Here is a 25,303-nt window from a genome sequence, read left to right on the forward strand (position 1 = left end):
GATTGTTCTTATAGTGTAGGGAATCGCCAGCGGAAAAAAATATCTGATGCCTGCAGCTTCAGGCATCATTCAGATATCCCCACTTAAAGCCCTGGACATCATATGACGTCCAGCGGTAAGGAAGTGGTTGAAGTGGAACTGCACTGTACCTGAGCACCACAAACAAACACTGTTTAATTCTTTAACATTTAAAGCAAACTCACCTATCCATTCATGTCTCCATGCTTTATTCTGCTGAGAATCGCTTTGAAAAACTCCCTAGCATTTCTAGCTGTAGCCATCTTGCGTAAGGGCAGATGATTCATGTAGCATTTACTTACTTGAATCCAGCTGCCCTTAGCTCAGGCCTGTAGGCAGGAGGGTGTGCTTAACTGTGAAAACACCACATTCCCTCATGAAGATTCCTGGGATGAATCATGACATCTTAGGCCTGGAAACTATGAAGTAACTGAAGAAATATATTAAAGTTTTTTTTAAACTAGTAAATATTATATACTTTCCTATCTATTTACTAATGCTAGTAACATAAGGATTAAAAGTAGTCAATGTTGATTAACAGTGCAGTTCAGCTTTAAGTTGCTAAAGCATTTGCTTATAATGCTTGGGACTTCAGTCAGTTGGAACATATTTTCACCAGCAGTTATAATAGTTTAAATAAATGGCTGGTATGGTCTGTTAGTGGTAAGTAAGGCGCAAGTATGATAAAGAAAATGTTTACATGGGGATAGAACCTGCAACTTTGGCATCATAAACATTGTGATTACACTCATTAAAGAGGTGGTTTAGGGAAAATGTACTCGTTATGCTAATTAAAGACTGAATATTCAGAATTAACTTTCTATTTCGGTGTGCCTTTATCTGAATTTCTCAAACAGATAGTTACATTTTTCTTTGTGACCAAGGCAACACAAAGAGCATTCATGTTTGGAAAGCTACCAATTCACTCCCTGTTTATATTTCGCATCGCCTATTGCAACTCTCTTCTTTTCTTGTTTGCCTATTTTCACAAAGGCTTTCCCACTTTCGCTGCTGGACTTATCCACCTTTCCAACCAGTCAGTGGCTATGGCCAGCCAAATTTCCTCCACTGGCTTCTGCTCACCCAATCTTTAACCACTTGTGCTCCGGAAAGTTTTACCCCTTTATAACCAGATCATTTTTTGCTATACATGACCAAGCCTGCCCTTGCTGCCCCACCACAGTATATCTGCAGGAGCGGGGCGGTGAGTGGTTAAAATACAAAAATACTAACAACATCATACAAAGCCATCCACAACTCTTCCCCTATCCACATCACCAACCTCTTCCCAAAATAATACCCAAATTGTTCGATTCACACCTCCCAGGACCTCCTGCTGTCTAGCGCCCTTATCTCGCACTCCCATGCGCACCCCCTGGAAGCATGTGCAATGTATATACCTGACCTGGAATAGGTTGCTTTTTTTTTTTTCTTTCAACAAAGAGAATTACACTTTACATGTCTTTATTTGCAGTTGCATATTATTGAAGTTGGAACACCACCTACTGGAAACCAGCCTTTCCCAAAGAAAGCTGTAGATGTTTTCTTTCCACCAGAAGCCCAGAATGACTTTCCCGTTGCAATGCAGGTATGTTATTCCTCAACATTAGCCATCAAATGGATTTTTCACTATTAAATGCTATGTTGCTAAAATGTTTGTCAAACTGTAGTGTTTTGTTTATCTTAAACCAATATGTTAAGTGTATGCCTCTTAATAGTATGATAAATTTGACCTTTTATTTTCAACAGTCATAACTCTGTGCACATGCTTAATGTTACAGATCAGTGGGAAACATGATGTTGTCTTCTTGATTACAAAATATGGGTACATTCACCTTTATGATCTTGAAACTGGTACCTGCATCTATATGAACAGAATCAGTGGAGAGACCATATTTGTCACCGCACCCCATGAAGCCACAGCAGGAATTATTGGTGTGAACCGAAAGGGCCAGGTAACATAGTTTAATCTTAGTCAATTATAAATTGTCATTTATATATCAAACACAGTAATTATGTCAACCTATTGTGTTAGCCTTGAAACATTGTTGATGTTTTGTCATTCACCCCAAAATGCCCCTGTAGCAAGACCTGTTTAGGGCAATTAAGCATCCCGGTCTCATATTCATGCTTTAAGATGTGAGGAAGGGTTTGTTTTCATCAAGGATGATGCTTGATTGTTGGTGACTCTTCATGAATGTTCCTTTTTAGTTGAGGCTTGTGATTTATATCAATGTGGTGTGTTTTTTTTTTTTTCTTTCCCCCCCTTCTAAATATATCTTCATAGTTATGTATTTACACTTTTTTTTTAGGTGCTTTCTGTTTGCGTAGAAGAAGAAAATATAATACCCTACATCACCAATGTTCTTCAGAACCCTGATCTAGCTCTGCGTATGGCTGTCCGCAACAATCTGGCTGGAGCTGAGGAACTATTTGCTCGCAAATTTAATACTCTTTTTGCACAAGGAAATTATTCAGAAGCAGCAAAGGTGGCTGCAAATGCACCAAAGGTAAAAACAGCTTGGAGAAAAGCATTAGAACCATTGTTAACAAATCTCCCTGGAAATAGTAGAAATTTAACGGTTGTCTTTGCAAACTTCCCCCCCATCTTCTGGTGAAATCTCCCCAGAAGGGACATAGACGGCTATAGAAACCCCATCAAAGTCTTTATTCTGCCCCACTCGAAGCAAAGAAAAAAAAATTGTTGCTGGGATTGAACTTTCACTAATGCCATAGGAAGGTTTACTTACGCTTACTATTTTCCTTAATGTTTTCAAGGATGTTTTACAAAAGTCAGAGTGGTAAACTAGTTCCAGTTAGTGCAAGTTAGCTAATAAAATAAGTAGAATATGACCCGGTTTTTATTTTTTTTAAATTCCCTTTAATTTTAGGGTATACTTCGTACACCGGACACAATACGCCGATTTCAGAGTGTTCCTGCTCAGCCAGGTCAGACCTCACCACTCCTGCAGTACTTTGGCATTCTCTTGGATCAGGGCCAACTCAATAAATACGAGTCTCTGGAGTTATGTAGACCTGTACTTCAGCAAGGTCGCAAACAGCTTCTGGAGAAGTGGCTGAAGGAAGACAAGGTATTTGTGAAAGGAGTAGTTTCCAAGTTCAAAAATTTGAATGTACCCTTAAGCCTAAATGTATTTTTCATAAGTAGAATGCAAAGTCCTCTATTTGTATTTGATTGTATACAATATGCATTGTTTACTTTAAAGCACAGTTTTTATAGTAGCTGCTCAGTGCAGATTAAAATAATAAATGCACACACATTTGCGGAGAAAAGGGCTCATTTGAGCCTGCAATGCATTGCAACCCTGATGGACTCCTGAAGACTTTCTGCAGCTTTATTTTCCTACTGAAGTTGCAAAGCTAGAGTACGTGTCCATGGACTACTAGTGCGGTAGTACTGGTCCCAACTGGTATTTGCAATTTATACACTCTCTGATCTCTGTGAATTAATGTGGTTGTGAAAATGAGAGTAGCCTTTGGGAAGAACAGGCCCTGTATCCTGCAAGAGGTTGTGGGTTGGGTAATGGGTACCTTTTCAAACCTGTATTTGCATTCAATGCGCAGTTGGGCAAAAAAAAAAAAAACTGAATTTTATTTAATGCAGTTTAATGTAAAGTTTGGCCTTTATCGTTAAAATTATTTTATTAACCTTTTTTTTATTTTTTTTATTAAAGAAGTTTGGGTTTTAAAAGAATAAAGATTACTACTTGCCTAGGTGGTTGTAGCATCGATCCGATACTACATCTGTCTCCAGCCGACTCTCTGACCGAGAACGGAGTAATCAAATACCACTTTCCTTTACATCTCCCCTGCAGGCAGTTCACACTGCCCTCTGCAGGTGTCAATACAAAGTTAATGACACCGCCCCAGATCGGTTTGCAGATCGCAGTGCGAACTGTGAATTTAGACAATTTAGCGGGGGAAAAAATGGTTCCTGCATCTTTCATGCGAGTTCAGCCATTCAACTGTATGGCTGGCTGAATTCGCATTTGCACAGACATTGCAGGTGATCTGCCCAGCAATGCAATGCGCATCACATGCAATGTCTGACATCGCATATGTGTGAACCCAGGCTTAAACTCTTATGTATTTTGCATTCTAACAATGCTTGGTTTATAACTGGAATGTATTTGTTTTTCCAATTAGTTGGAATGCTCAGAAGAACTGGGGGATCTAGTGAAATCTGTGGACCCTACACTAGCTTTGAGTGTTTACCTGAGGGCCAATGTTCCCAACAAAGTCATTCAGTGCTTTGCAGAAACTGGGCAGGTTCAGAAGATTGTGTTGTATGCTAAAAAGGTAAGTGTTCTACTTTTGTGTGTTTTTTTTTTTGTTGTTTTTTTTGTTTTTTTTTTTTGTTGTTTTTTTTTTTAACGCATTTGCAGAAGCCAGGGCTAAATTGTGTTTATTACATAACACTGCAGTGCAAAAAATTAAAGCCGGTGTAAACAAAGGCTGTAAATGAAGAATGCTTTCAGAAATAGAAGTGTTAATAGTTTGCTTTTTTTATCAATTACCAAAAAAAAGTAAGTGAGAAGAAGAGAAATCCAAATCAATATTTGGTGTGACCCACCCTTTGACTTCCAAACATCAACTCCCCTAGGTACACTTAAAGGAACTCTGCAGGTAGATTGTTCCAAACATCTTGGAGAACTAACCACAGATCTCCTGTGGATGAAGGCTTCCTCCGATTCTTCTGTTTCTTCATGTAATCCCACATAGACTCAATGTTGAGATCCAAGTCTCTGTGGGGGCCAGACCATCACTTCCAGGACTCCTTTTATGCTGAAGATAGTTCTTAATGACATTGGTTGCATGTTTGTGGCCGTTGTCCTGCTGCAGAATAAATTTGAGACGAATCTCATGCTTCCCTGATGGGGTAAGTCTCTGCCTGTATTTCTCCGCATTGGGGACACCATTGATACTGACCAAATCTCCAACTAAGTTTGCAGAAATGCAGCCCCAAACTTGCAAGGAACCTCTACCATGCCTAACTGTTGCCTACAGACGCTAATTATTGTACTGCTCTCCAGCCCTTCAGGGAACAAGTCTGCCTCCTTTTTACAGCCAATTGGTTTCAAATTTTGACTCATTGGGCCAGAGAACTTGCTGCCATTTTTTTCCTATGTGTTTTGTGCTTAGTTGAGTCCCTTAGTCTTCTTTCCACGTCAGTGGTATGGCTTTTTGGATGCATCTCTTCCAGAAGACTACTTTTTGGTCAGACTTCTCCAGACAGTAGATGTGCTGATGGCACCAATGGACATCTTTCAATGTCAAAGGGAAGTAAACGTGTGTCTGTCTTCTGCTGCATTAGGTTTTCTTGGTCGACCACCGAGTTTATGGTCCTCATTGTTGCCCGCTCCTTTGTGCTTCTTCAAAAGAGCTTGAACAGCACATCTTGAAACCCCAGTCTGCTTTGAAATCTTTACCTAGGAGAGACCTTACTGATTCAGTAGAACTATCTTGTGTCTTGTTGCTGTGCTCATTCTTGCCATGGTGTATGACCTTTGACATGAAACAGTCTTCTACAACCTCAACTAGTAGCAGAGTTTGGCTGTTCTCCATCCAGTTTGTAAGCCTCCTAAACAGCTGTTTCTCTTTCAGTTAATGACTGTGTTTCAACTAATATTTGAAATTAATGATCATTATCACAAGCTTGGTATAATTGGTAAATCCTACACCTTACTTTGATCCCTTTAAAATCCCTGACTTTGTGCAAGTGTAAGGGCCCTTTCACACGGGCTTTCCGCCCAGGGGACTCTGTTTTGCTCCATGGGGGCCGATCCCCGCTGAGCAGGCGGATGACGGGTCTGTGTCCGCTTTCTCTGCAGAGACAGACCTGTCAGATCCCTGCTCTCCTCTATGGGAGAATGGATGAAAGTGGACCACCTGTCCATTGTCATCTGATCCTCCAGACGGATGGAAAATAGGGTTTCCATCTGTCTGGATTTCACTGACAGGATCGGATAGTAGCGGGAGTCAGTGGAGATGTCATTCCCTGACATTCGCTGCTCCATAGGGGAGCATGGAGCATCCGATCAGGTCCGCCTGAAAAACTGAGAGGTGGACCGGATCGGAAAGCCTGTTTGAAAGAGCCTAAGAGTTAATTAATGCTGTTTTGAAGCCACAGGGTAGTCTCATCAAATATTGGATTCGATTTGGATTTTTCTTTTGTTTGCTCACTTTGCATTTTGTAAATTGATAAAGAACTAAAATTAAATATTTTTGAAAATATTCTTACTTTACAGCTTTTTTTCAAACTTGCCTAAAACTTCTTTACAGTACTGTATATCAATAGTGAAATGCTACAACCCTGACTAGAGTATATACCATACATATAAAATGGGGGAAACTCTTTGCTTAGTTGTAAGTGTAAAAAAACAAAGCCGATAGCACCATGAATTATGATACCAACCCTAAAAGAAAACCTAAAGAATGGGCAGCTCTGTAGATAATCTAATATATATGAAAATGCAATAAAAAAATATAGCAGTGAAACCTAGAATAGTTTCAAAATATTTGTGTCCAAACACCAAAAATGTATTTATTAATCCACCTTGGAATCAATAATAACCAATATTAAATCATTTGTTAGTGACAGATACTTAATAGCACAGTAAAAGAAAAATTCCAAGCAAAAAGTACCAAAAAAGTGTATAAATGATGCACCAAAACGAGTGTATATATCAATACTTCTCCTGGGCTAAGAGTAATGAAGCTTTCCAAATGATTCTTTCACAAAAAGGAAAAGATACACTTCACCAAAACACCACGGTGTGTGTGCAGATGATCCTTATCAGATGGTATGACCACCAATGAAGGAATGGTCAAATGCTCTCTTATAAACCTCAAACCAGGATGTCCCTGGGTTCTCAAAAGCTGTAGCATTACGTTCTTTGTTTTATATACTATACATAACTAATTTCCACAGCACTTTTCTTTATGCACAAATGATTCCTTTCATCTGTGTTTGGCTGATTCTGCAGGCTGTCTGGTCCGTGTGCTGTTTTAGTACCAGAATGCCTGTGAAGCTGTATTCTTTTAAATGTCATAGAAATTGATGAAATCGCCCAAAAGTGTTCTTAACTCGCTTCTTTTAAACTTGCTTCTTTTTTTTCAGGGGTGCTTTCTTTCCTTACTGTAATGCCTCTTTTATTGATATGTCCTTATATGCTGCTTCCTTAAAATCTCAGCATAGTTTTAATGTATAAATAGGTTCATTTTCTTCATTATTTCTATATCTACTTATTTTCTGCAGGTTGGCTACACTCCTGACTGGATTTTCCTGTTGAGAAACGTCATGAGAATCAATCCAGACCAAGGCCAGCAGTTTGCACAAATGTTGGTGCAAGATGAAGAGCCTCTTGCTGATATTACACAGGTAAAATCCTGTACAAAAACTTTTGAGGCTGCAGTTTACTTTAGGTTTTGGGTAATCATAAGTTAGTAACATGCATTAGCTGGCTTATTACTTTTTTTTTTTTTCTTTCCTCTTTTTCAGATCGTGGATGTATTCATGGAGTATAACCTTATTCAGCAGTGCACTGCATTTTTGTTAGATGCCCTGAAAAACAATCGTCCCAGTGAAGGCCCCTTGCAAACACGTCTGCTTGAGATGAATCTAATGCATGCTCCTCAGGTATATCTATCTAGAGGTTGGCACAATAGCTTATTTTATGTAGAGTATTTGATAATGTGTAGTAACTGTGATCATTTTACTTATCAGTTTTTAGGTCGTGTTGGTGTTCATGATCGTGTTTCTGTTATACTCTAGGTTGCAGATGCTATCTTGGGCAACCAAATGTTTACACACTATGACCGTGCTCACATTGCCCAACTCTGTGAAAAGGCTGGTCTGCTTCAGAGAGCTCTAGAGCACTTTACTGATCTGTATGATATTAAGCGGGCTGTTGTACACACTCATCTTCTTAATCCAGAGGTAAGACTTTCATGCAGCAGTGCACCTTTTAAAATGAGCAGACAAAGTGTATAAATCCAACTGTAAATATAGTTTTTGGACTAAAAGGTCCCTTGCATGCTTAGCTGTAAAAAAAAAAAATGCAGCTTTTACAGAAGTTTGCCTTTTTTCAGCCTGCAAAAGCACCTGTATGTTAGCCTATGTGTCCATGCTTACATAGGCGTTTACAGGCATTTTAGAAAAGGGGCATTTACAGGCTGGGGGTGGGGACACACATCACCAGCACGTTCAGGAGAGGAGCTTTTGAGAAGAAAACATACACAACGCAGATCACGTTTGCGTTCATGCATTCTAATGGCTGGAATAAATTGATATTCTGGCCAATAGAATGCATTAATGTGCTTAAACATGTAAAATACACCGCTTTTTACTGCTTCTTTTTTTTTTGATAGACTATCTTTATCATAACTATTTTTACCCCATGATGAGGATATTTATACATGTAATTACTACCCTGCTGAGAATGTTGCAGGCAGTGCTTATTATGCATAGTAATTGTGCTACATTCACTTTAACTAGTTTAGCTGACTGGGAAATCAGAAAGATTTGTAAACTTACCCTTTTACGTTAAATTTTGTTGTCGAAAGAAGATGCCATTTATCTGTACTGAAATTCCAATTGACAATCAGCCCATTACAATGAATCCCACTTCTTTCTTATATTTTCAGTGGCTGGTGAACTATTTTGGTTCCCTGTCAGTTGAAGATTCTCTGGAGTGCTTACGCGCAATGCTGTCTGCAAATATCCGCCAAAACCTGCAGATCTGTGTACAAGTAGCTTCCAAGTACCATGAGCAGCTCTCTACGCAGTCACTTATTGAACTCTTTGAATCCTTCAAGAGTTTTGAAGGTATGTAAAATTAATTTACTACATTTAATTAAATATTAATGTAGGACCTCTTAAATCTGTTGCTTTAGAGTCAAATAGCTTATGCAATCACAAATAACATATCAGCAATTATTTTTGCTTACTGCCTAATAGAGTTAAAAAAGGCCATGTGTTTTCAGCTGGCCAGAGAGGATGCAATATTCTGTTGCAGGAAAAAAAATTGCTTGATTCCTCCATCACAGATCCTGCAGAGCTATTGTGTTATTCTGGGGGGGGGGGGGGGAAGGGGAGAGAACACAGTGATTATTGCTAGGGCTTTAGCCACTGGAAATAATCACATGTAAGAATGCAGCATGCTGGTTGTACCCTAGTCGATCAATGGATAGACTTGGGTACTATTAGCCTGCCCTTAGATGGTTTGAATCTCAGCCAGTTGCTGCTAAACCTGCTAAGATTCTAACCATCTGTGGCCGGCTTTAGTTTTCTACAGGTGAGCAAAATTTCTCCATTTCAATATGCCTCCATTGTGGCTGTCTAAAAAAAATGTTTTAGTTCGGCTTAAGTAAAGCATTTCATAGATCATTGAGGAGCAGAGCAGAGTACAGTACTGACAAGACTGAACTTGAACATGAAACTTGTTCATAAACATGAAACAATCTCTGTACAGAACAATCATGTATAAGTGGACAACCCTGTTGTGATCGTATCTTGGAAAAACAATGGACAAAATCAATTTCCCCTATTTATTAGCTGTAAGGGACCATACCAGAAGATTCACATGCCTGTGGCTATTATGCCAGAGCTTTATAGGCAAAATGTGTTTGCAGTGGTTTTAAACAGTTGAGGGTTGCCATGCCAGTACTTTTTAGAAATTCACTCCGAAGTCAGTCACTGTCTAAAATTAATTGTAAACTGTCTTTCTTTGCCATTCTTTAAAGCCCAAGTCCAGGATGAAAGGATTAAATGCTTAGCAATTCTAGGGAGGGGAGGAAGAGGCGGTTTTACTTTCCAGCACACTACTCTCCCAGTTGCTTCAGGTTGTGGGGGGCCCCTCAGTGTTATCGCATACAATGCAAGTGCCATTAGTTCTGCATTATATGTGACGAGGTAAGTGTGCAAACTCAGCACAGAGCACCTTAGGGAGGAGGCTTTGAGGGACTGGTCAACAAATACAGGGAAACCTGCCAGAGCAAGGAGTAAGGTTAGTATTCCACATTATTTCTGTACCCATAGACAAAGCGCATTTAGCCCTTGTAGTTTTGGAGTGCCCCACTGTAGAAGGATTTTTTTTATTTTCTTGTATCTGAAATTTGGTTGAATGCTTTTGCTGTTAAATCATATTTGACTACTTGAAGAAACTTGAATCATTTTTATTCCCTTTTCCCATTCCAGGACTTTTCTATTTCTTGGGTTCCATTGTCAACTTTAGTCAAGATCCCGATGTTCATTTCAAATACATACAGGCAGCATGCAAAACAGGGCAGATTAAAGAAGTTGAGAGAATCTGCAGAGAGAGCAATTGTTATGATCCAGAGAGAGTCAAGAACTTCCTGAAGGTAATTATATTGAGTGTTTGACTAAAATTATGACTTGACCTTTTTTTGCTATATATCCTTTTGTTGTGATAGTTTATGGTAAAAACGTTGAATTGTAGTGGATCCATGGGAAAAAATCTGCAGGAAAGTAAAATGGACCTGTTTGCCATAGTGGTCAATTTAAAGTTTAGGTGTCATTGTGGTGTAGAGAATTCATCAGGTTATTATAGAAATATTGGTTTGAGGGGGAAAAACCCTAAAGAGCAGCCAGTAGTGTATTCTATTTTAACAGTTATGTATGTACATACAGCTATATGATTGTGCAGGTAAGTACGCTGTATGCTTGTGTTGACCTGACTGTTACTTACTAGGCCGTAGTAAAGGTACTGGGAGCCAAACATATTGCCTCCCAGTTGGCGGTCACTGGTTTTTTGGTAATACATTACTATAGTCACAGGGGGAGACCACGATACTTTGGCCATGTGTTTTGAAGGCAGAGGGGGAGGAAAATGGGGAATATTTTAAAGTATTCTGACCAGAAAAACAAGTATTGTGTTAAATGACTAACAAATGTATATCTAGTACAACCCCAATTCCAAAAAAGTTGGAACGCTGTGTAAAATTCTACATAAAACAGAATGCAATGATTTGTAAATCTTCAGCTTTTCACAGAATGGTGAACCTCTGCCCATCTTAACTTCTGAGACACTGCCTCTCTAAGATGCTCATTTTAATACCCAATCATGCTACTGACCTGTTGTCAATTAACTTAATTAGTTGCAAAATATTCTTTCATCTCTTCCTTGTTGGTACAACTTACTTTACCTGATTTTTGTTGCCCTGTCCCAACTTTTTTGAGACTTGTTGCTGCAATCAATTTCAAAATGACCCTTTTTATTTCCTTAATGGTACATTTGCTCAGTTTAAACATTTTAAGATATTTTCTATCATCTATTGTGACTAAAATATGGGTTTGTGAGATTTGCAAATCATTACATTGTTTTTTTTTTTAAGTAGATTTTACATGTCTCAACTTTTTGAACTGGGGTTGTATTTATTGTTATTATAGAAGTAAATGGTGCGTCTGCAGTGCAAAAGGTGCAGTTTTCTGTGTGAAATTGTTGGCACAGTACCAGTAGGAAAAGAGTAGAAAAACCGTTGCAGGGATGCAGTTTCAGTGATAACAGTAGAATCCATATTATCACTGTGTTACACACACACACACACAGACTCCAAGGGAGTGCCATTTTCACATTACCTCTGAGTATACAGCTATCATAAGGCTTCCCTCACATGATTAGGTTGTAGATTGTAACTCCCTCTATAAAGAAGCCATTGCACAAAAAAAGATTCATAGAATCCTTCCAGTAGGTGTTGAACTCCATTTTTTAGAGAATCTAAAAATGGATTACATTTAAAGAGGTAGCAGATGCCTAGAACACCGCACATGCAGCAGGGGCCAGCCATGACATAAATGACTGCTTAAATTTAATGTTGATAGGGTAGATTTTTTTTTTATCTACGTTAATGTAAATATTAGACTAGCAAAATAAACCATTGCACATTTTATGTTTGTTCTGTCAATGGATTTTTTTTTTTTCGTCTAACATGCATAATATTTAATCTCTCTGGATTGTGAAATGTTTTTTTTTTTTTTTTTTATCCTAGTATAAAATTAAAATGTTTAAACCCTCTTAGCAAAACTTTTCTTTAATTGGCATACTAAATTAAGCATACATTTTTTTTTTTTTTTTTGTCAAATATTTAAATTACTGCTTAAGTATTTGAGAAGCTGTGGTAACCAGGAGTTGTGTAGTGCCCTAATACAGGTGATTTTTAATGATTGTGTACAGTAGTTTTCTTTGGAATAGTTTGATTTCCTGCTTTGGAAATTCTGTACACATATGAAAATATACAGTATAGCGAGCTGTCATTCCAGTCCCTTAAAGCGGAGTTCCACCCAAAAGTGGAACTTCCGCTTTAGGTATTCTAACCCCCTGACATGCCACATTTGGCATGTCATTTTTTGGGGGGGGGGGGGGGGGAGCGGGTACCTAGTTTTGACAGGTTCCAGCTCCCACTTCCGCTTGGAGCGCCGCGGCGCCCTGAGCGGAAGTTCTCCTCTCCCCCTCCCTCCCTGCAATCTTCTGGGACATGTCAGAGGTCCCAGAAGATTGCCGGCCAATCAAGACGCGCAGCGCAACTCGCGCATGCGCAGTGGGTACCCGGCTGTGAAGCCGCAAACTGTCACAGCCGGGTGCCCACAGCAGTGATGCCGAGGGAGAGGATCGAGGCTTCGGGCGGCCGCATCGCTGGACCATTGGACAGGTGAGTGAAATGGCTGGAACTCCGCTTTAAGAACCTGACTTTGAACATACTTTCTCTAGCGCTCATTGACAGACGTAGTCCTCGGTGATACACCACCTTCGGGTTATGTTGCCTCCACAGGAGCAGGACTAGACAGGAAATTAAAAAGCTCTGGCCACACCCTAGGGGCAGTCCCAGAGGGTATATCCTCTCTCTCTCTGCCTCAGCAAATCAGTTATTTTCTGTCTAGTTAGGAGTAAGGACCTAGATACCTTGCTGGGATCTTCGGTCCTGGCAAGATTTTTTTCTTAAAAGATTTTTTAGACAGCTTTTTTTCTCCAGTGTTTCTGTGAGATCTTCAAGCAAGAAAGCTGAACTGGGCGACGGGCTGGATGTTGAGATCCGGTGGTCACCCCAGTTCAGCCTACGAGCGCGTGCAGGCCATAGCTCCGCGCTGGGTCGGCCGCGACAAAGTCCCATTAAAGGACTGACCCCGCGAGTTAAACGTCTCGCTGAAACGCCAAAGACCATGAGTCACGGCGTCCATATCGGTCGACAGCCCTCCCGCCCCGGTGGAGAGGGGTACTGTCAGGAGTTGGTGCCCGCCTGGTTCCGGTATGGTGAGTAGTATGTTCCCCCTTTTCCCCTGACGGGTCTTGTGGTGAACGCGAGTCCCTCTCTATCCTATAATGACACAGATCCTCCTACTTTGAGTGTGATTTTATGTGCAAAAAAGCCAGGAGGCTTGGTTTGGGAGCTAACAATCTAATTGTATACATGTTAAAAGATTATAATCTGTGGCATTCTGGGAATCTTACGGTGATAAGAATAAGCTACCTACCAGTCAGAAGCCACGGACATGTAGACTGCCTTCCTAATCAGATCTCCAGCTATTAGCAGGCCTCCCGAATGGCCATGCGGTCCGCCAGGGCCGGTACCGCCAACCACGCCAAATCCCCATGCAGAGAGAGTGTTGTGTGCCCTGCAGCACACCGCTATTCAGTACTGGCCGCTGCCATTTTTTTTGCTGGATCGCACGAGCCGCCATTTTGGCGTAGCCTCGTGTCTCCAGCATGGGGGCGGCCATGTTTGAGGTGATCCAAACACCTCGTGGAGCTAGGGGAGGCGCCGGAAGGCGTGCAGAGGGGCGGAGCCGCCTCCTTTCTTCCTGGGCAGCCAGCCAAAAGACTTCCGGTTTGTCAAGACAGCGCTGTAACCTGTTGCAGTTAAACTCTGAGCATCAAGTGGTGAGCCTGGGGGGTCTCTCTCTCTCTCTCTCTCTCTCTCTTGATCGATAGGGATCCCTAGCAGGTAACACTAAGGGGCTTTTGTGGCGCTGGGGGTCTGTGAAAAAAAAAAAAAAAAAAGTTTTTTATTTTTGTATTATATTATCCAGGAAGTGACTGGAATTATCATGGACCCTGCCACACATATTCCCCCACCTGTTTCCCTCGAGGGGGCCACGGGACCCGCCGGTGCACAGAGTGTAGAGTCATTTACAGCAATTTTGGAGTCTATGGTGGCTCGGGTGGAGGCGGCCTGTCGGGGACGGGTGTCAAGGAAGCGACCCCCGCCTACCCCTATACCATCTGACACCTCTGACTCAGATTCAGAGATGGTCACTGCAGTTGCAGGTTCCTCTGCAAGGGCTGTTATCCCAGGTAAAGCCCCCTCAGACAGTGAGGACGACGCTTCTTCTCCTGCTATAATTCAGGAAGAAGCATTGGTGGACGCACTAGTTGTGGCAGTGCAGGAAACCTTAAAACTTGAGGCTTTACCGGCAGAGGCAACTGAAACAGAGATTCCTTTTGGTACTAATAAGCCCATCAAAAGGGTGAAGGTTTTTCCTGTACCTAAATGTTTCGGTAATCAGATTAAAGGAGAATGGGAGCATTCTAAACGTACCTTTACTATTTCCAAGCGTATTGCTAGACGCTATCCGTTTGAGGAATCCATCATTAAGAAATGGACGGTACCACCAGTGGTGGATCCACCTATTTCCAGGCTGAATAAAGCCACGGTTATTCCAGTGGAGGACACTTCGTCCTTTAAGGATCCGGTGGATCGAAAGATGGAAGCAGAGTCCCGCACCATCTTCTCTCTGATAGGGTCAGCATTTAGACCAGTAATTGTTATTGGTCTAGTTTCCCAGACACTTACGGAATGGGCGAAAATGGTACGCCAAGATCTTAGGGGAAAAGATATTCCCCAGGAGACATCTGATTTGATGGAACAGATTATACAAGGGCTACAGTTTATCTGTGACGCAGCCTTGGACACTACTCCCTTATTAGGGCATGCATCTAAGTCAGCGGTGATCCTCAGACGTGTGCTGTGGTTAAAATGCTGGTCAGCTGACCTAGGTTCCAAAAAGACCTTGACTAATCTCCCTTTTCAGGGGAATCGTCTATTTGGGGCCAACCTAGATGAAATCATTAAGGATGCCACTGGGGGCAAGAGCACTTTTTTGCCACAGGCTGCTAAAGCTAAGGGACCTCGCAACAAGCGAGGACCTTTCTTTACCGCCCATAAAGGGTGCCCGGCTGGTACTAGCGGGAAAGGCAAGACTCCTCCAGGAGGGTTCAAGAAGGGCTGGTCGGACAAGCAAAGGACCAACCCAGCCAAACCCGAAGCAAAGGAGTACACAGCCTGAAGGTGCGCCCCCACCCGGTTTCAGGGTGGGGGGATGTTTTCACCGGTATTCAGGACATTAGATCGAGCATCAACCACTACTACCGGTGCGATTCTTCCCTTCCAACATTTAAGTACTACAGGAAGCGGTAGTTACCGTTCCCTGAATAGATCTTTTCCTTTACCTTTTCCTAGGATTAGTCCCTATACCTCACAGGAATCGGATCTGGTTGACCAGATAGGCCAAGTAGCCTCTAGTCGGGTGACTTCGGTCCCTGAGGTTCAACCAGAAAAGATCACCTTTCCTGATAACAATCAGGTATCTGATAAATGTGTGGGAACAGAAAACGACCAGACTTTCTCGGATGGTCGGGGCCAGATACCCCTAGGGACGCCTGGTTCAGATTCTATCAGCGCCAGTGGTCCTAGAAATTCTAGGCTGGCCTCCTCAAGCCGGCCTGGCCGACTTGGACATGTTAGTCGTAGACGTTCCGTGGGAACTTCGTCTCAGGGAGTGTCTGTGGTCTCAAGGACCAATTTACCATCATGCTTTACAGTCGCTGGGTTTAATGGCCTGGCCATTGAGACCCAAGTACTGAAGGACAGAGGTTTGTCTACTTCAGTCATTCCTACCCTTATTAAAGCAAGGAAAGCGACTTCCAGCAAAGTCTATTATCACACATGGAAGACTTATATTGCGTGGTGCGAATCTTTAGGATTTCCTCAACGTACCTATTCGGTGACTCGAATATTGGCCTTTTTGCAACAAGGGGTTGAGCAGAAGCTAGCCTTGAGCACCATCAAGGGTCAAGTTTCAGCATTAGCAATCTTCTTTCAGAAACCTTTAGCTACCAAGTCCTTGGTGCGGAATTTCATCCAGGGGGTGCGGCACCTGGCTCCTCCAGTCCGCGCGCCCTTACCGCCCTGGGATCTTAATTTGGTTTTGTCGGTTCTACAGAAACCTCCCTTTGAAAACATCAGGGAGATTCCCTTGCTTACTTTATCCCAGAAGGTGGCCTTCTTGGTGGCTATTACTTCTGCTCGCAGGGTGTCAGAACTGGCTGCATTATCATGCCAGTCCCCATACCTAGTGATTCATAGGGATAAGGTAGTACTTCATCCTAAGCCATCTTTTCTTCCTAAGGTGGTTTCAGATTTTCATCTGAATGAAGATATTGTACTACCTTCCTTGTGTCCTCAGCCCAAGCATCATCGGGAACATGCGTTGCATTCCTTAGATGTGGTTCGGGCAATCAGGGTATACCTGAAAGCTACGGAATCTTTCCGTAAGACGGATTCACTTTTTGTGATCACGGATGGCCCCAGAAAGGGTTTGCCTGCATCTGCCGCGACCATTGCCAAATGGATTAGACAAACGGTGGTACAGGCTTATTCTATTAAGGGTCAGAGTCCTCCGTTCCCTGTTAGGGCGCACTCCACTCGAGCGCTCAGTACTTCCTGGGCCTTTCGCCATCAGGCGTCAGTGGTCCAGGTATGTAAGGCGGCCACCTGGTCGTCGGTACATACCTTTACAAAATTCTATAAAATTGATGTGACGGCATCGGCGGATGCCTCATTTGGCCGCAAGGTTTTGCAGGCCGCAATTTGAGGAGACCGGTGGTCTACCTCGAGGGTTTTTTTCTGTTTAAAAAAAAAAAAAAAAGAAAATTTTTCTCTTTTTTGTTGAGTCTCATCATTAAGGATGAGCATTGTAAACTTCTAGTTGGCACCGGTTGGGCCTTCTAGATTGGGATTTGATTTCATTTTCCCACCCCTCAGTTGTGATACTGCTCTGGGACGTCCCGAAGGTTGTGTATCACCGAGGACTACGTCTGTCAATGAGCGCTAGAGAAAAATGGATTTTTGTAAAATCTTACCGTAAAATCCTTTTCTCTTAGCTCATTGACAGACGTAGTCCCCGCCCCTCTGTTTTTTGAGTTGGGTTAAAATCTCTAAAGACTGCTTTTTCACATAACTGATTTGCTGAGGCAGAGAGAGAGAGGATATACCCTCTGGGACTGCCCCTAGGGTGTGGCCAGAGCTTTTTAATTTCCTGTCTAGTCCTGCTCCTGTGGAGGCAACATAACCCGAAGGTGGTGTATCACCGAGGACTACGTCTGTCAATGAGCTAAGAGAAAAGGATTTTACGGTAAGATTTTACAAAAATCCATTTTTCTAACTGTACATATAATGTACCTTTTGTAGCCTTTCCTAACTGACAAGGTCTATCTCTGCTAATTGGTTTGTAATGGATATGCAGAGTTTTTTTTTTTTTTTTTTTTTTTTTTCCAGCTCTGTTTTTCTATCTTTTCTTTAAAACCTAGAGTGTGAGACTCCTGGTAACTGCTCTGGGCTTAGCCAGTCCTCACACATCTGGTTCTAAAGTTCAAGGTGGGGAAGGCAGAGAGCACTGACTGTTTCAATATGAAACCATCTTCTGTCATTAGTGTTGTAGCATGAATTCAGGTACCTGTTGAAAATAAAAAAAGTCTTTGAATTTCCTGAGAATTCTTAGTAGTAGTAGAAGCCCATATAGAAACATTTTTATGTTTTTATACCATTTCCTGATGGAAGTTGTTATTTTTTGTGCTTTTCCTTTTGTCTGTGGAATGAGCAGGACATGTACAAGGTAAATTTCATGCAGGCTTTTTACCTGTATTATTGGTGTAATTTGTGTATGTAGGATTGTCATGTGGAAAATTAAGCTCTTCCAGGTCTCCTATTTTTTTCCTTTTTAGTTTTGTTTTAAGAAAATGGTAGCTATGCTACTACGATACTGCATACTGCAGCATCCTTGTAGCATGTTACATCGTACATTATGCAATTTAGATCTGAGCTCAATTTAGTCATAAATCTGACACACCATACAGTTTTATTACAGCATGCATGGGCATTAGAAACTTTATATGTTAGTTTTGTTTGCAGAAATCTCTAAAAGTATGAGTGTTTTGAGTAAAAGTCCTTAGTTGCATACAAATGAAGCAGTGTACCACTACCTTTTTATCTTGTGCTAGGTTAGTATTAGGCAATGCATAGAGGTTTATCTTTGTTCCTCATGTTTAACTTGTCTGAATGCATTGTTGCAGGAAGCTAAACTTACAGACCAGCTGCCACTCATAATTGTCTGTGACCGCTTTGATTTTGTCCATGATCTGGTGCTGTATCTATACAGAAACAATCTGCAGAAGTACATCGAGATCTATGTACAGAAGGTAAGAGTTATTTCCTTATCATAAACTGGTTGTTTGCTGACAGTCTGAATCTTGTTTTTCAGTCTTAAAAAAAATGTGTCTTTTTAAAAATTGACCTGGTATTTACAACTGAGGTTTTTGTATGGACTACTGCTGTAGCCAGATAAACTATGTGAATAAGCCCCGGTTCACACTATAACTCCTATGTGAATCGCACAGGAACGGCACCGCATTGAATGGCCTCAAATTGCACCAAAAGCGTGCAGACACCTTTCTTGGAGCCGCACTGCAATCACTTTACATTGTAGTTTTCTACCATATAATCTGGATCAGGCAAACTGCACTGTGTCTTTGGGTTGTTGTATTGACACCTACAGCTGATGGCAAATACAGTGCGAATGCGGTATGGGAAACATGCAGGGATTGCTGCATTTACAACACTGCATATATGTGAACCTAGGCTTAAACAAATTTTTTATTTTTTTGTATACTGTATATGTAAATAAACATGACCAGAATTTTTCATGTAATTTATGTACAGTTCCTCCCATGAGATAGTGGCACACAAAGTAGCTTAGCAGCTTTGTTCGTTGGGTTTCCAAGGTCAGTCTGAATCTCACATGTATAAGCCATGCAGCTCCAACCCGGTGGTAGTCTTCAAGCTGCTTAGGGACACATTGGGAGGGGGGAAAAAAATCTAAACTAAGCTACTCATGCATCCTCCCTTGGGTCTTCTTTCACCAGCCACAGTGTTGTACATATTGAGAAAATTAGATTTTTCAATAAAACCTTTCCCAACCAAAGGGCAGGAATTCCATTTGTTTTAATCAGCTGTTGGTAGCCAGAATTATTGACCTAATAAGTACAAGTCATCGCCATTTTGTCCAAATAGATATATTAATTTTATTGCTTTTGGTAGGTTCATTGACAGTCCAGCAAGCCAAGGTGGTTTTCAACCTTTGACTAGGAAGCTGATAATGCCTTTCTAGTTTACTTTTATATCATAAGGTCTTTGATCTCTGCTGCTCCCATTGACATACAGGCAATATCTAGCAGCACCACTCGTCACTTCACATCTCCAGTGCTAGTCTTGATGGAGCCTTCTTGTTCATGGTCACATTAACTGATCTTGCTACCAAGGCGCAGTTTTCGTGTACATGCATTTTTTACCATCTGCCCATGGTCAGTATTACATGATTGCAGATCACCAATTCAAACTTTTTCAATCTGCTTCAAAAGTTAGTTAGCACATTAAGCTTTCAATGGTTTATCTTTGGTTGAAAATATACTGACAGCTGTCTGTGTTTTTAAAGGTTAATCCAAGTCGGTTACCAGTGGTTATTGGTGGTTTGCTAGATGTGGATTGCTCTGAAGATGTGATAAAGAACCTTATCCTGGTGGTAAGAGGCCAGTTCTCCACTGATGAACTTGTAGCTGAAGTTGAAAAACGAAACCGGTAAGTGCTGGGATTTTGCCAAATTTCTGACGTGCATCTTTGCAAGGATTCCCTACAAAAAATGGCTTTCTACTTTTTAAACTTTTTATAATACTTTCACTTGGTGTTATTAAGCAGTTCAATACTGCAGGAAAGATTTGAAATTTTAAATCGGCGATCACTATATTACAGCTGATGACATCTATGCCTGTACAACTTCTGACTTGCTTTATAAAATGATCAATAGCTGCACGTCGATCATAAAGCTAGAAAGCCCTGATAATTAATAAATTTACTCTTTTATGAAAACTGAAAGATTTACTTAAAACTGAACTCCAGGGGAAAAAAAAAACCTTTACCACAGTTAGCCCCTCCTCCCCACTGCAAGGGTTAACCACTCGTGCTTACCCTATTCCCTGCTCCCTTATTAGTAATCATCCCCCAGGTAAAACAAGCAGTTAATCCTTGCATTTGGGAGTAGGGTGACTTCCTTCAGGAGAGTAAGGGTTTTTTTTTTTTGTCCCTAGGGTTCAGCTTTAACTATAAAGTTTGTTTGATATAGAAGGCTGTCTCAATTAGTTTGATAGAGAACACATTTCATTTTACGCAGATTCGTTCTTTAACTGCTAACTTTCGAAACCTGAATGGCTTTTTTTGAGGGAGCTTCAAATTGTCTTGTGCATGCTATAGTCTATCATTTAATACGCATCCGTGACCTACAGCATTAAGATATAAACGTAATCCTGCTTGAACATTTTCTTGTCTATTCAGATCAGATATTCTTGGTCGAATTCTATACCCATTGTTTTTGAAGATAAATTAGTCAATTGTCCTTTTTTAGGTTAAAGCTGCTTCTACCATGGTTGGAATCCAGAATCCATGAAGGCTGTGAGGAGCCAGCCACTCACAATGCCTTGGCAAAGATTTACATAGACAGCAACAACAATCCAGAACGGTTCCTCCGTGAAAACCCATTTTACGACAGCCGCGTTGTTGGAAAGTATTGTGAAAAGAGAGATCCCCATCTGGCATGTGTGTCATATGAGCGAGGACAGTGTGATCTGGAACTAATAAATGTATGTCATTTTCTGAATTAAGATAAAACTTATGTGCAACTGATCACTGCAGTATGCTTAAAAAAAATTAAAGAGAAAATATTTTGCTTCTTGAGCTTTTCCTATGCATATGGCAAGGATGTTTTTATTCTTGTCAAGTATGAGCCACAGCCCACAGGAAGGTAATATGTAAATGAGCCCGTGGGGACTGTCATGTTTTTGTGAGTTAAAACCTGTAATTTTACCACTGAAGAAAATGTATTAAGAACATGCACTGTTTTCAGTTAATGTGACCTAAGGAGAACGTCTGCTTTTCTTTTAGGTGTGCAATGAAAATTCTTTGTTCAAAAGCCTTTCAAGGTATCTGGTACGCCGTAAAGATCCAGAATTGTGGGCCAGTGTATTGTTAGAAAGCAACCCATACAGAAGGCCTCTGATTGACCAGGTATGTTATAATATTTTGAGGCAGACACTGTGTTGTGCCTTTACACATTGAGATTTTTTTTTTTTTTTAAACATAATTTTCTTCCTTCCCTCCTTTTTCAGGTTGTACAGACCGCTTTGCCAGAAACCCAAGACCCTGAGGAAGTGTCTGTCACAGTGAAAGCCTTCATGACTGCAGACTTGCCAAATGAGCTCATTGAGCTTTTGGAGAAGATTGTTTTGGACAACTCTGTCTTCAGTGAACACAGGTAATATATTTCAGCTACCAGATGTGATACCCAAGAACAAAAATCGCATTCCAAGCTTCGAAATCTTAATGCCATTACAACAAACAGTGCTGCTTTTTTTTTTTTTTTTTTTTAACCTGTTGGCCTTAAGCCCCATCAATTTACTGACCTAATTCTATTATTTGTATTATTTACACATTAATGTAATATTGAAACCTAGAGGTTGCACTCCACTGCATCTAAACCAGAGAGACTGTTTTAGATGTACTTTAAACTTTAACCTGGCTGTATTATTTACAGGAATCTCCAAAACTTGTTGATCCTGACTGCTATAAAAGCTGATCGTACTAGAGTCATGGAATACATTAACCGCCTGGATAATTATGATGCCCCTGATATTGCTAACATTGCCATCAGTAATGAGCTATTTGAGGAAGCCTTTGCTATTTTCAGGAAATTTGATGTGAACACATCTGCTGTACAGGTACAACATGTGCTACCTAATTTTTTCCTTTAGCCTGTTTGCTCTAAATGTGAGGATTCATTTTTATTTTTTGTACCTTTTAGGTCTTGATTGAACATATTGGAAACCTGGATCGTGCTTATGAATTTGCAGAACGTTGTAATGAACCAGCTGTTTGGAGTCAGCTGGCAAAGGCACAATTGCAGAAAGGAATGGTTAAAGAAGCAATTGATTCCTATATTAAAGCAGACGATCCTTCCTCTTATATGGAAGTGGTACAGGCTGCTAATGCTAGCGGTAAATTACTGTTTCCTTTCCGTTTATGCTTCCCCTTATAGTCAAACTCATTGTCTCACCAGTTTCACCATAGAAACTTTCAGCCTAATTAAGGGCTAACTTTTAAGTCTGTGTCCTACTAAAGAGATTTAGCCTTTGTCCTGAAGCTCATTGTCACAAGGGGCTCAGTTCACCAAGCTTTATTTTATTCTTAAAACCTGAGATAAAATGGCTCAAATTTTTTTTTCTCTTTCCTTCATTGACAGACACAGCTCTTGATTCTTAACCATTGGATTATACTGCCTCCTACAGGAGCAGGACACTAGGCAGGAAAATGCTTGACTACACCTATGGGCAGTCCCAGGGGGGTATACACCCATTCTCAGCCATATGCACCCAGGACTTAGTTCTTTGCTGGGATCTCTGGTCATGGCAATTTTTTCCTTTTTTAAAGCAGAGTTCCGGCCTCAGGGGTGAATTTTAGATAAAAATACCCCCTGGGACAGTCAGGGCTAGTACATTCCACAATGGATAGCCTCTGAACTGTCCCGGGTCGCACTTACCTTTTAGAAGAAATACTTAGCTTTAAAATTTCTTCTCCAGCGCTGCCATCTCAGGTGTGGGCAGCTGAAGCCAGCGCGTCCTCTTCGGTGACGTCGGAGTCCCAAAATGCCCTGTATCGGCCCCGCTCGTCACTTCCGGTGCAGGCGCAGCATCCCTGCACAGCTTCTGGGCATGCCCAGAAGCTGTTTAGCAGGGAATGCCGGCACCGGAACTGACGAGCGGGGCCGGTGCAGGCGCATTGACTCCTGGGAGCGATGACGTTCATCTCCCAGGAGTCATCGCAAGCCAGAAGTGACGGCGCGGGCCGTGGCCGCAGAGGGAGGAAGTGGAAGGAAGGTGAGTATATTTTCTTCAATATCGAGGGAAGTGAAAAAAAAAGAAATCGGGAGCATCCATTTCTTTTTCAGGTGACCCTCAGCAAGCGGATGGCCCAAAATTGATTTTTTTCTATTTTTAGGCCGGAACTCCGCTTTAAATGGAATTTTTTCCTCCATTTATTATTTTGTTCCTGTGATCTAGATCCTTAGGGTCCTCCCAGTCCGGCCAGTGAGCGCGTGAAGACTGCAGCTCCGCGCTAGGTCTGCCGTGGTATAGCCCCACTGGACAGGGGCTGGCCTGTAAGTTAAACGTTTCGCGAGGAGGCATACAAACTGTCTTCGGCCTGAGTCGCAGCCTTTCCTCCTGGCCGACATCACCCACTATATGATGGAGCGGTGTCCTGTGCGGAGCGATGCCCACCCTTTTCCTGGTGTGGTACGTAGCTGTCCTCCCCCAACCCCTGCAGGGTTTTGGGGTGAACATGCTCTTAAGGGAGGCTGGTTGGAGTTGCTGCTGACCATGTTTTCCTGGTGCGCATGAAAAGGCGCTTGTGGAGGCACTGAATGTATCGGTGCGGGAAACTTTTAAAGAATTGTAGGACTTCGCTAGTGCTGCATCGACTGCACCGGTACAATTTGGTACTCGCAGACCATCCAAGGCAACAACGGTTTTTCCATTTCCATTATTTAGACATTATCGTAAATCAGTGGGGTTCTCCAAAACGCATGGTCGGGATACCTAAGCGTTTTGCTAGAAGGTATCCTTTTGAAAGATCCCTTTTGAAGAAACTGACTGTGATTCTCAGGTTTCTAGGTTAATTAAAGCCGCGCTGCTACCAGTGGAGGACTCTCCGTCCTTTAACCACTTAAGTCCTGGAGGATTTGGCTGCTCAAAGACAAGGCCCTATTTTGCAATTCGGCACTGCGTGACTTTAACGGACAATTGCGCGGTTGTGCGACTCTGTACCCAAATGAAATTGGCGTCCTTTTTTCCCACAAACAGCTTTTTTTTGGTGGTATTTGATCACCTGTGCGACTTTTATTTTTTGCGCTATAAACAAAAAAAGAGCGACAATTTTGAAAACATATTTTTCATTTTTTTTATATGAAGTTCTCAAAAAAACAAAATGTAAAAATCAAAATTTTAACATTTCTCTGTCGCTCATTGACAGACGTAGTCCTCTTGATTAATATCACATTGGGTTATACTGCCCTCTACAAGAGTAGGACTAGGCAGAAGGAAAACGTTCTGGCCACACCTTAGGGGCAGTCCCAGAGGATATATCCTCTCCCTCTCTGCTACAGGATGTTAGTTTTTTTCTGTCTAGTCAGGAGTAAGGACCTAAGTTCCTTGCTGCGATCTTTGGTCCTGGCAAGATTTTTTAGAGAAATTTTTTTTTTAGCTTTTTTTCTCCAGTTCCTGTGAGATCTTCAAGCAAGTATGCTGAAACTGGGCGACGGGCTGGATGTTGAGATCCAGTGGTCACCCCAGTCAGCCTACGAGCGCGTGCAGGCCCTAGCTCCGCGCTGGGTCGGCCGCGACATAGTCCCACTGGACGGGGACTGACCCTGCGAGTTAAACGTCTCGCCGGGATGCCGACGACCAGTTGGAAACTGAGTCACGGCGTCCGTATTGGTCGACAGCCCCCCCACCTCGGTGGAGAGGGGTTCTGTCAGGAGTTGGCGCCCGCCTGTTCCGGTATGGTGAGTAAAATGTTCCCCCTCTCCCCCTGAGGGGTTTGTGGGTGGACGCGGGCCCCTCCCTGGGATGGTCGGACCCTCATGATCCTGGATCCCCCCTCTATCCTATAACAGGTGTCACAGATCCCCCTCTTATGGGTGATTTAGTGAATAAGAACCAGAAGGCTTGGTTTGGGAGCTGACTATCGGAAGTCACTGTATGAGGGGCACTGTAAAGGGACAATGACTGAAGTCAGTGGCTGGCAATGTAAGAAGGTGATAGCATCCTACCTTATACATAAGAGGGCAATACAGGCCGATGCCTGTGCCTGG

General features: G+C 41.9%; 1 protein-coding gene across 2 annotated transcripts in view; it reads left to right on the forward strand.

Annotated features, from left to right (window-relative positions):
* CLTC (clathrin heavy chain) overlaps positions 1-25,303 on the forward strand; it is a 129,654-nt gene that overhangs the window by 65,156 nt on the left and 39,195 nt on the right. For both annotated transcript variants that reach the window (XM_082245754.1, XM_082245755.1), the window contains exons 5-21: positions 1,493-1,606; positions 1,800-1,973; positions 2,331-2,528; positions 2,910-3,110; positions 4,186-4,338; positions 7,298-7,420; positions 7,541-7,678; positions 7,814-7,978; positions 8,686-8,866; positions 10,238-10,401; positions 18,405-18,530; positions 19,823-19,965; positions 20,786-21,020; positions 21,322-21,444; positions 21,546-21,691; positions 21,971-22,154; positions 22,238-22,430. In XM_082245754.1, coding sequence (XP_082101880.1) covers positions 1,493-1,606; positions 1,800-1,973; positions 2,331-2,528; positions 2,910-3,110; positions 4,186-4,338; positions 7,298-7,420; positions 7,541-7,678; positions 7,814-7,978; positions 8,686-8,866; positions 10,238-10,401; positions 18,405-18,530; positions 19,823-19,965; positions 20,786-21,020; positions 21,322-21,444; positions 21,546-21,691; positions 21,971-22,154; positions 22,238-22,430 — 2,761 coding nt within the window. The remainder of the gene's footprint in view (positions 1-1,492; positions 1,607-1,799; positions 1,974-2,330; positions 2,529-2,909; positions 3,111-4,185; positions 4,339-7,297; positions 7,421-7,540; positions 7,679-7,813; positions 7,979-8,685; positions 8,867-10,237; positions 10,402-18,404; positions 18,531-19,822; positions 19,966-20,785; positions 21,021-21,321; positions 21,445-21,545; positions 21,692-21,970; positions 22,155-22,237; positions 22,431-25,303) is intronic.

The sequence above is a fragment of the Pelophylax lessonae genome, assembly GCF_965119305.1.
Source record: "Pelophylax lessonae genome assembly, chromosome: 2".
NCBI lineage: Eukaryota > Metazoa > Chordata > Amphibia > Anura > Ranidae > Pelophylax > Pelophylax lessonae.